This window comes from Chrysochloris asiatica, unplaced genomic scaffold (genome assembly GCF_000296735.1).
Source record: "Chrysochloris asiatica unplaced genomic scaffold, ChrAsi1.0 scaffold00178, whole genome shotgun sequence".
In the NCBI taxonomy this organism is placed as follows: Eukaryota; Metazoa; Chordata; class Mammalia; order Afrosoricida; family Chrysochloridae; genus Chrysochloris; species Chrysochloris asiatica.
Window position 1 is genome coordinate 6,594,346 of NW_006408696.1, and position 10,035 is coordinate 6,604,380.

The 10,035-nt window shown below is 46.7% G+C and overlaps 1 protein-coding gene across 2 annotated transcripts; it reads right to left on the reverse strand.

The window, feature by feature from the left end:
- Positions 1–2,101: 2,101 nt before the first annotated feature.
- LOC102834622 (40S ribosomal protein S15a-like) lies at positions 2,102–9,692 on the reverse strand. 2 transcript variants are annotated; one of them, XM_006871970.1, is made up of 5 exons: positions 9,637–9,692; positions 8,311–8,448; positions 7,792–7,871; positions 3,399–3,484; positions 2,102–2,241 (listed from the first exon to the last, which is right to left on the reverse strand). In XM_006871970.1, the coding sequence occupies exons 2-5, from the start codon at positions 8,441–8,443 to the stop codon at positions 2,148–2,150; spliced, it is 393 nt and encodes a 130-aa protein (XP_006872032.1). In that variant the 5' UTR covers positions 8,444–8,448; positions 9,637–9,692; the 3' UTR covers positions 2,102–2,147. The 2 variants fall into 2 exon arrangements, with proteins under 2 accessions (XP_006872032.1, XP_006872031.1); XM_006871969.1 differs by having other exon boundaries at positions 9,571–9,661.
- Between the last annotated feature and the right edge of the window lie 343 nt (positions 9,693–10,035).

The window sequence follows — 10,035 nt, forward strand, 5'->3', positions numbered from 1 at the left end:
CTGTAATGGAGATGCTCCCAACTGCAGAGCCCCAAGCCCAATTCACTGGCTGAGCCAGAGATTCAGTTACCTTCAATGACACAAAGTAGCACTGTGTTAGTTTCCTTGCAAGAGGCTTCTGGCTGAAAGCAGTCAGTGGAGCTGTTTCTTGCTCACAGAAGACACACAGGAGGCCAAGGTCCTGTTGCTCCTCCCTGCAGGGTCTTCTTCCGCGATATTCATTGCCCCCAAAGTATCTTCTAACATTCCTCAGCTTAAGTGACAAACTTCCCATCAGATTCAAAAGATCCTAAAATATCAACTTAGCTGAGGTGCCCACTTGGGAACAAAGTGTTTGTATTAAGAGGGTGGTTGTTACGTGCTTTGGAGTTGGTTCCAACCCATAGGGTTTCTGATGAGCAGTTGGTGAGCTTGAACCGCTGACCTTGTAGTTACAGCACATTAACTCACAGCACCAACTAAGAACAATTAGGATGGAGGATGGTATGGTTTGGTTTGTCCCCAAAAAATGATGACCTAACAATGCTAAATCATGAATGTAATCCCATTTGGGAATAGGACTTTATAATGTTAATAGGACAATCAGTGTAAGTAAATTGTCTTAAAATTTCCTGAGATACAGAGATTAGGCAGATGCACAGAGAAGGGGATGGATCTCTAATGAACTGAGGAACAGAGCTCAGGCAAATTCCCCTAGAGAAACTAAGAGGGTAGGCAGGTCAAACAAATCTGCCATGTTGAGAACTGAGTGCCAGTCTCCCAATGTGTACTTGTTATGTGTCGTGGAGTCATTTTGACTCATAGCAATCCTGCATAGGGTTTCTGAGGCTGTAAATCTTTACGGGAGCAGAAAGCCTCATCTTTCTCCCACGGAACTGCTGGTAATTTCTGAACTGCTGACTGTGAGATTAGCAGCCCAATTTCTACCCTTTTCAGAACCTAGCAAGTCCTACAATGTTTACCAGTAGACAGGATAGGTTAGTAAGAAACCCAAACCTTGGCAACTTAATACATGAAACTTAATACTTATTGCTCAGTGGCTAAGTGTCTGACTGCTCCTAAACCATCTTCACCCTAAGGTTAACAGCCACCTGACCCATCAGCAGCATCATGGCAGCAGCTACCAGCTCATTAAGGCATCTCTTCAGCGTACAGGTCCCCAGCCGGAACTTTCCACAAGGGAATGCTCAGAAGAGTGTCTGAGTAACCAGTATAAACTGTCCATCTTCCTTCACAATCCCCAGAACAAGATGCTTCTATCCGCAAGGAGCCAAAGCCCTGCCCTCAGCCATGTTGTTTCTTGGTGTCTCTGTGGCAGTCACTCCCCAGGAGACGTGCTCCAGAGGGACTGTCCTCCCCCAAGTTCAAGTCCACTTCACATTCTCATTCTCCCTCAGTCAAATACAACCCTTCCCACCCCTTGACAAAGTTCAATAAGAATTCCACTTCACCTTGGGACAAATTGACAGTTAAGCTGCAGTTTCCAAGGAAGCAATAACCTGACACTCTTGCAAAAACTGTCAAAATGTTACTGTCGTTACCCAAATTCACTATGAGTGTTGGCCAGCACAGACCGTGCCAACAATGAAAATGCTGAAGGCTATCTTCACTAGTGGTTTGGAATGACCAAGCAGGAACCAGAACCACCTTTGACACCCTAGTGCTTCCTTTGAGCCAACAAAGCCAGGTACCACTTCAACAGCAGGTTCCATGACAAATTACCAACGTACTAGTGCACAGCTTCCTGTGGTGGCAGGGGCTGCACTGAACCAATGCTGCCACTTTCATCCACTTCACCAGCAATGGCTGCGGAGCATACACCACCAGACCAACCCGAACTACACTTCCACAATTACCAACCAAGTTTTTAGAGCTGTAGACAGCAAAGGGTTAACTAGACAGGGACAGCTTGGCACCACCCAGATCCAACCCCCCTCAGGGCCAAACACACATGCCTCTAGGGGGTATGGAGGTGATGGTCAGGTTAGACCTTTTCTCCTTCACTTCAGTTTGATGCTTGATATGGAAACTGCATTCATCAGTTATACAGACCACAGATGCTCTGCCTACACAGACAGAAAGATGAAAACGAAGGAGGGGAAAACAGCAGAGTCCATTGAGGCATTTTATTTGAATGTATTACATCCCTAGAAAAAGAATCCCAGGATTTTCCCTCCTGTGTGTTTTCGTCTTGCTTCCTCATGGTCCATGATGCCAGCTGAGGTCGTCAGTACAATGAAACTATGGAAAGAAGGAAAAAATGCTGGTCTGAGTGCTTCCTAAAAATGAACAGCTCTTCATACAGCCACATCTTCCAGGAGAAAGCAAAAGCACAAGCATACACCTCAGGCTACAGCAGACCTCCCAACACACACACAGGACTGACTGATGCCTGGCCTTGTAGACTGTGAAGGATCTAGGCGGACAGAGCATCACTCCAGGAACCAAAAGATGCAAATACAGAGACCCCAACTACACTCACCCTCAGAGCGCTAAGTGTACATGCATGACCACAGGTACATTATTTGTACAGAATTCATTCGCACATTGGGAGCTCAACTTGTCCTTACCACCTTAGGGGTTACAATAAGAAACAAGGAAACACATCTAAGACCTAGAGTAGTATGTGTCGACCCTGAGGTCTTAAAATTAGTACAATTATTACACATGCAATACAGTTACTATGATGTAATGGGCATATATTCCAACCACGGCATCAAACATGGTTGCTGGGGGAAGGGGATACCGTGCTATTGTTGTCAAGTGCTTGTCGAGTCCTATAGGGTTTCTGAGGCTTTTAAAATCTACACAGGAGCAGAAAGCCTCATCTTTCTCCCGCGAAACAGCTAGCACACTTGAATCACAGACCTTGTAGCTAGCTAGCAGTCCAGTGCTTATCTTATGGAGTCACTGTGCTTCCAAACAAGATTGTTGCTGAGTTATTTCTGACTTATAGTGACCCTGTATAGGGATTTCAAGGAGTGACTGGTGGGTCTGAACTGCCAACCTTGTGATGAGCAGCCCAGTGCTTAGACTACACAACATCACACCATGATTCCCCAAACATGACTGGGGGCAGGAGGGGCCTTCAATTTCACTTTAAAGGAGAACAAAGTTAATTCGGGCCTCCCAGCTACACCTCTAGCAGTGAGATGAGGTCTAGGGTGCAGTGATTGAGGGGAGGGGCCCACAGTACTGGGAACACATGCACTGGGACAAGGGGACAGAAAACGGAAGCCCAAGCTACTGTCCTTTCAGCCAGTCTGTTTCCCCAGCAGAGCTCAGACCCCGAAGCCAACCCAGGACATGGTTGTAAATAGAGCCCATTCCTAAGTAGTGCAGTAACCACCACCACACTACATCACAGCCACCCTTAGCCAAGGAAAACCAATTCTTACCCAAACTGACGGGACGGGAGCAGATTATTCTGCCATTTTTCTAGGTCTTTCAGCTGCACATCAAACCGAGGGCTGATCACGCCACACTGTAAAAGGTAACAGAAAGCACTAGTCCCACTTCAACAGAAACCCAGATTAGCCCAACAGCAGCCACACGTACTGTCACCCAGCACTGAATGTACAAACAATGTCTCATAGATGCCATGTGAACAACAGTCAAGACTGTCTTGCCTCTGCCTACCAGGTTAGCCATCTGCCTAAGGAGAAAATTAACAAAGTATTAACATCTTTCAAAATAGAAAACAGAAGAACAAGTGTTGGTGAGGTTGTGGCCAAGCTGAATCCCTCCATCCACTGCTGTGTGAGTGTGCTGTTTGGTGCTCCAGAGTCGATTTAGCAGTCCAGTGCTTATCTTACAGCTCACCACCTAGGACAGGTGCAGTCACGGTGGGGAGCTTGACAGGTCTTCCCTTAGTGGAAGACAGGCAGGCAACCAGGAACCTGCCTACCAGTGCTCACTGCAGCACTCCACAGGTGCCAAAATGCGGAACCTACGGAATGTCCATGCAGAGATGCCATACAGTAACTGTGGAGAAGCAAAATATAAGCCACACAGGCCACACCATGGATGAATCTTGAAAATGAGAATCACAAAAGGACAAAACTTGTGCAGCCTTATTTACATGGAAACAGCAAACATAGAAAGCAAAGATGATTACTGGATGGGGGAGAAGTGGCACAATTTGGAAAAGATACTGAAGCATGGCTGCACAAAGTCACAAAATAGTACAAGATGCAAAATGAACTTAACTGAAACACCCCAACACAGGATAATTCAGCAATGGACAGTCTACATGTCAGGCCATCAGCACCTCCCAGTGGGCTATAGGAGATTCTAGCAATTCTAGCATAGCAATGCCTCCAGAGACTAAGCATTATGCACTTCAATCTTTCAAAACCATAAAAACCAATTCCCCCAACTGTCCAATTCTGAATCAATGTGCCCCACTGGACAGGGCAGAATTGCCCTGCTACCACTGCGTGTGCAAAGCTGTCAACTATTTATGGAAGCAGATTGCCATATCATTCTCCTGTTTAATCAATGATATGGCAAACCCCAAATCACATTTCATAGGCAATCATTCCCATCAGGCAGACAGGTGAACCTGCCCATCCTTCCATATAGCTCTCTGACAAGACTTTGAGATTGGTCACAATTCAGCCTCCGGACCACCTGCAAATCAACTTGGCAAATATGATGCTTTCCTAGGCAAAGATGCCAAACCACACAAGTAAAAAACAGGCCTATCAGAATGACCCGATCACCCCAGACCTGGAAACTTGTTCAGTCTGCATTTTCTACCCTTATTCCACTGCTTTGCATGTGACAGTTGGAAAATGAATAAAGAAAACTATAGAAACCAATGCATTTGAGTTATGGTGTTGTAGAAGAATATATTGAAAGTACCATGGACTGCCAGAAGAACAAACAAATCTGTCTGGGAAGAAGTACAGCCAGAATGCTCCTTAGACACAGTATAGTCAAAATACTGCTTAGAAAGAAGTGAGGATAGCAAGACTTCATCTCTGTTTTGGACATGTCATCAGGAGGGACCAGTCCCTGGACAACACACTTGGAAAACCAGTAGAGATGGACTGCTGACACCGTAACAGCAACAATGGGCTCTAACACAACAGTAATTATGAGGATAGCGCTGGACTGGGCAGGGTCGCTGAGCTGGAACCCACTCCAAGGGCACGAAGTACAGATAGTCCCATGAGCAGATGTTTCTTCGATAATCTAGTCTTCCAACACTATCTGCTGTTGCGTTCCACAGCACACCAGTCTCATTTCTTACATGAGGGAATCTAAGACACCATTATTCTATGAAAAAGGGAGTTTGAAGAAATTCCATTTGCCTCTCAACCAGAATTTTTTCAAACTAGTATACCACAGAACAAAGGTTTAAATTTACTTTTCATCTCATTTTGCATATATAACATCCAAGAGGAATTTGAAATTCTACTTTTCATTAGCTCAATCAACAGCCAGTACGTTGCTAAATGCTGTCACATCAGTTCCACCTCACTACAGTGACCCTGTAGTTTCTAAGGAGTGGCTGGTGGGTCTGAACTTTGTGGTTAGCAGTCCAGTGTTGCAGGACAGTATAAGTGTCACACCAGGAGTCCTGGTGTGGTACTGTAGGTTCATGTGCTGGACTGCAAATTCAGTTTGAACCACAAGGTTGGCAGTTCAAGCTCACCAGTTGCTCCTTGGAAACCCTATACAGGGTCGCTATGTGTTAGAACCAACTAGACGGCACTTAGCAACGAAATATATATGGGAGTGCTGGTGGTGTAATGGATTACACTGTCAAAAACATCGGGTCTGCGATTTGAATCCACCAGTAGTGCTCTCAAAGAGAAAAATTAGGCTTTCTGCTGCCAGAGATTTACAGCCTTAGAAACCCAATACACAATTGATGGCACATAATACACAAGGTCCCAGTGTTGGCACAGTTGTTAAGCACTCAGTTACGAACCAAAATGTTGACAGGCCACACCCACCAGCTGCTTCATGGAAGATGCAGTAGTCAAATTCTATAAAACCCTATGGGTCACTTCCTCCATACAGAGTAGACAGGAATGGGCAACTTGGACATTGGCTACCCAAATGGGGGGAGGGGGACTACAAAGGCAAGAAGTGACTGGCTTACAAGCTTTCAAGAGGGAACTTAGTTTCAGAGGGTGTGGGGGAAGGTAGAATCTCCACTGAGTAGTATCCAATCTGTCTAGGCAGGACTGAAGAAAGGAGATGGGGACAGGTCTCTTGTGGTACAACAGTGAATAACTGTTTATCAGGACTGATTGTGAGGGTTGGAAATGTAAAGGTAGACATTTTGTAGCAAAAGAAGGGGAGTGATTGACTGTAGTCTAGGAGCAGAAGTCCCTGGGCCCATCAAAGGAGAAGAGCAGAGTGTGGGACCCTACCCAGAGAAGCCGTGACGCCAGAGATGGAGGCAGAGACGATAACATGGAGAGATGGAGCAGCTGGGAACTCTAGACCCAGAGATGGAGAGGAGCTGTGTGCTGACAGGGGGTAGGGGGTGGGAGGTGGGGAGCAGGGTTGCAGGGTATACCCTTTGGTTAGTTGATGATACATGGAGGGGACTGTAACCATGGCAATAAAATGATACAGGATAGGATGAATATAAAGCTAATGTTCTAATGTTCTCCCATAATTCACAATTAAAAAAAAAAAAAAAAAACCCTATGGGGCTGTAGTTCTCGTCGCTATGAGTTGAATTTAATTTTTGTGCAGTACAAATGGTTTGCATTCAACATCAAACCTAAAAGGGTTGGTGGTTCAAACCCACCACAAGGCACAACAAAACAAAGACTCTGCTTCCTGAGCGATTACAGCCAAGATAACCCTAAAAAGGGGTATGCCAGCAATATAACTAATGTCACCACGAGTGACAACCTATTGTTTGGCAACAGAATTCAGCTTTTTAAAATCTATATGCTGGAAACAGCTCTCCAGCCAGTTACTAGTTGGGAGACTTTAGTGGACACCTTAAACTGCTAAGAGAAAACTAGTGACAAACTCCTTTCCACTGCAAGAACACCTATGAGGATCAGTGTGACAAAGTGAATTCAAATCCCCTTTTGTGCTACAAACAGCTAATAATCTTCTAAAGTCTTCACGTTCAGTGATGGTGGACTCATAGCGACCCTGCATGGGGTTTCTGAGACTGTAATCTTTGAGTGCAGATCTCCATCTTTCTCCTGCGGAACGGCTGGTCGTTTTGAACTGCTTACCTTGAGTAACCACTCCGTGTTAAGAAGTACCCTCCTGAGTGAACTAGAAATCTGAATGCAACAAACCTGAACACAAAAATCACACTGAGCAGTTCTGGAATCTTAACTAGCTTAAGACATCTGCGTACTTACTCTGCACCACCAGGCACCCACACAAACCCATCATCACATCCAGACTCACAGCACCCTACATAGTGTTTCTGAGACTGTAAATGTTCACGGAACACCCTTTCTCCCGCAGAGCCCTGTGCTACGGGAACCAATGCCATACAGGTTACCAGTCAAACGGAAAGGCAGCATAGACCTCAGACACGTAGTGCGCCCATCACTGCAAACACAGAGAGAATCTTTTCACAGAGCGGAAGGAGAGAGTTGGTTATAAGTGAGGGGCTTAGTGGCCTTGGGCTGTCCAGGTGCAAGTCAGTGTGTGTTTGTGTGTGTGTAAAACGCAGGATCCAGCACCACCAGGGTCAGCTTCACCCAACCCTGGGCCAGCTGATAGTAAAGAAGATAAGCACAGCACCACCTTTGAGTACTCACTAAGGCAATTAGACAACCTTAAGATTCTTACCTTGTTTAACCTGCCAGTGAGGTTCACAACGATTTTCCCAGCTCTGTGATCATCAATGATTTCAAATTCACCAATGTAACCTGCAGATCATAAATAACCATTAAATATTACTTACTCTGACACACCTACATCTATTATGTTCCTCTAACAACCGTCCTACTGTTTGCCTCCTAAATACCGAATCCTTTAACCTCAAATCATCTCATGACTGAAGTTTAGGGATTGAGGAAGGCACACAACCTAGTAATAAAAAAGCTTTTTGGTGTCAATCCTTCACCTGACCAAAGTTCCCACTCCCAGAGGCTTGTCTGGGCACCATGTTCTCCTCCACCCCAAAGCACTCTGAGCTCCTCCAATGACACGTTGCAAAAGAACTCAACTATGAACTCTCAAAACACCAGCTCAACATTTAAGCATCCTTTTCCAGTCCTATTTCACCAGTGATTCTTTGCCACGATTGCTCCCCCCTCCCCCGACCCCTGTAACTGACTTCACACCCAAACAAGGCACAGTCCTTACCATGCTTCATCATCACTGTCAGGAACCGAACGATGACTTTGGAGCACGGCCGGATAAGAACCTGGCGTTTACCCCTCTTCTCAGCATTATTGATGCTCTTAAGAGCGTCGGCCAAGACATTCATGCGCACCATGATGGCTGGTGAGAAAGAGACAAATCCTTATACTCACATTGTCAACATCTGCAGACACCAAATCATTCCCCTTCAAAAGCATCCTTGTCTAACTCAAACAAGTGTGTTTTCCAGTATTCCTGCACCTAAGACTTCCTGCTTAAGCAGCAGAGACTAGAATGTCAGTCGATAAACACTTTGGCCCACATTCATTTACTACCCACTATTCTACAAATCCTGCAGTACACTGGGGGGAAAAAAATTAAAACAAAATCCCCCAAGAAACTTAGAATTAGCAGAAATTGACACCTACCAAAACCATATACAAGGAATGGCTGGTCAATTATTCAAAATGGGCACTGGTAACACGGGCAGTATTTCCCAAACTTCTGAAATCCTGTAGCATCTGTACTGTTATTGTTAGTGCCGTAGAGTCGGTTCCGACTTACAGGGTTTCCGAGGCGGCAAATCTTTACCAGAGCAGAAAGCCTCATCTTTCGCCTGCAGGGAGGCTGGTGGTCCGTAGTCCAGGGCTTACCTACAGCGCCACTAGGGCTCCATATATAAGTCTAAAACGGACTCACTTTCAGCCTTGTCCCAGATGCGTTTCCCCAAAATTCTACCTTTTAACACTGGCACACAACCATCTAAAACGTCTACCAGAAAGCGTACCACCCACTGACAAACATTAAAATATTTCACGTCCCAATGAAAACCACAGAGCTCTTAAGCATGGGGCCAAACCGTGCTTCCCGCCCCGACACGGGGGACCCTGCGGCTTCCTGAAGCTCAGAAGCTGCCACAGGATTCGCGCTAGTTCCCACCAACTCAGGACACAGGTAGAAGGCCGCGTTCCCAGAGTGCGGACCACCGTTCCCACACCGCGACCACCGTCCCCAATGCGTCCCAACACCCGGAGGCGAGGATAACATCAGCCGCATAGTGGAGCTCAAGGTCTGCACACGCCGCTCCGGGAGGTGGGAAACTTCGGTTCCCGCTAGCGCTGCGGCCTGAGCACCGCCGTCCCGGCTGCATAGGGGGCCGGACATGGCGCGCCAGGGCCTCCCTTGGGCTACACAGGGCCGCTCGAGGTCAGGATCCCCGACCCAGGGAGGTCCCAGAGTTGTCGCAGAGCAACGAAACGGAGCCTCAGACAGCAGGATGGCGCCGATTGCCAGCGGATGGTGTTGGAACGCTCAGAGGTAGCTACTCACCGGCAGAGAAAAATGGCGGAAAGAGGAAGGAAGGAGCGAACACACGGGGTTATGGGAAGCGGGCAGGCTATCGCGAGATCTTCAACGCGTGGTTATTTAAATAAAAATGGGACGGCTCTGTGAAGGGACGGAACCACATTAGCGGTTGTTGGTGGTGGTGTTGTTAAGTGCTTTTGAGTCAGTTCGGACCCACAGAGACCTTGTACAGGGTTTTCGAGGAGCGGCTGGTGAGCTTGAGCCGCAGACCTTGCAGTTCAATGCGCCTTGCAGTCTGGCGCATTAACCCACAGCTCCAGTCGGTACAAACTCATACCACAACAGAACTCACCACTGCCTGGTCCTGGGCTAACCTCACAATTGTTTCCACGCTTCAGCCCACTGATGCTGCCATATTGACAA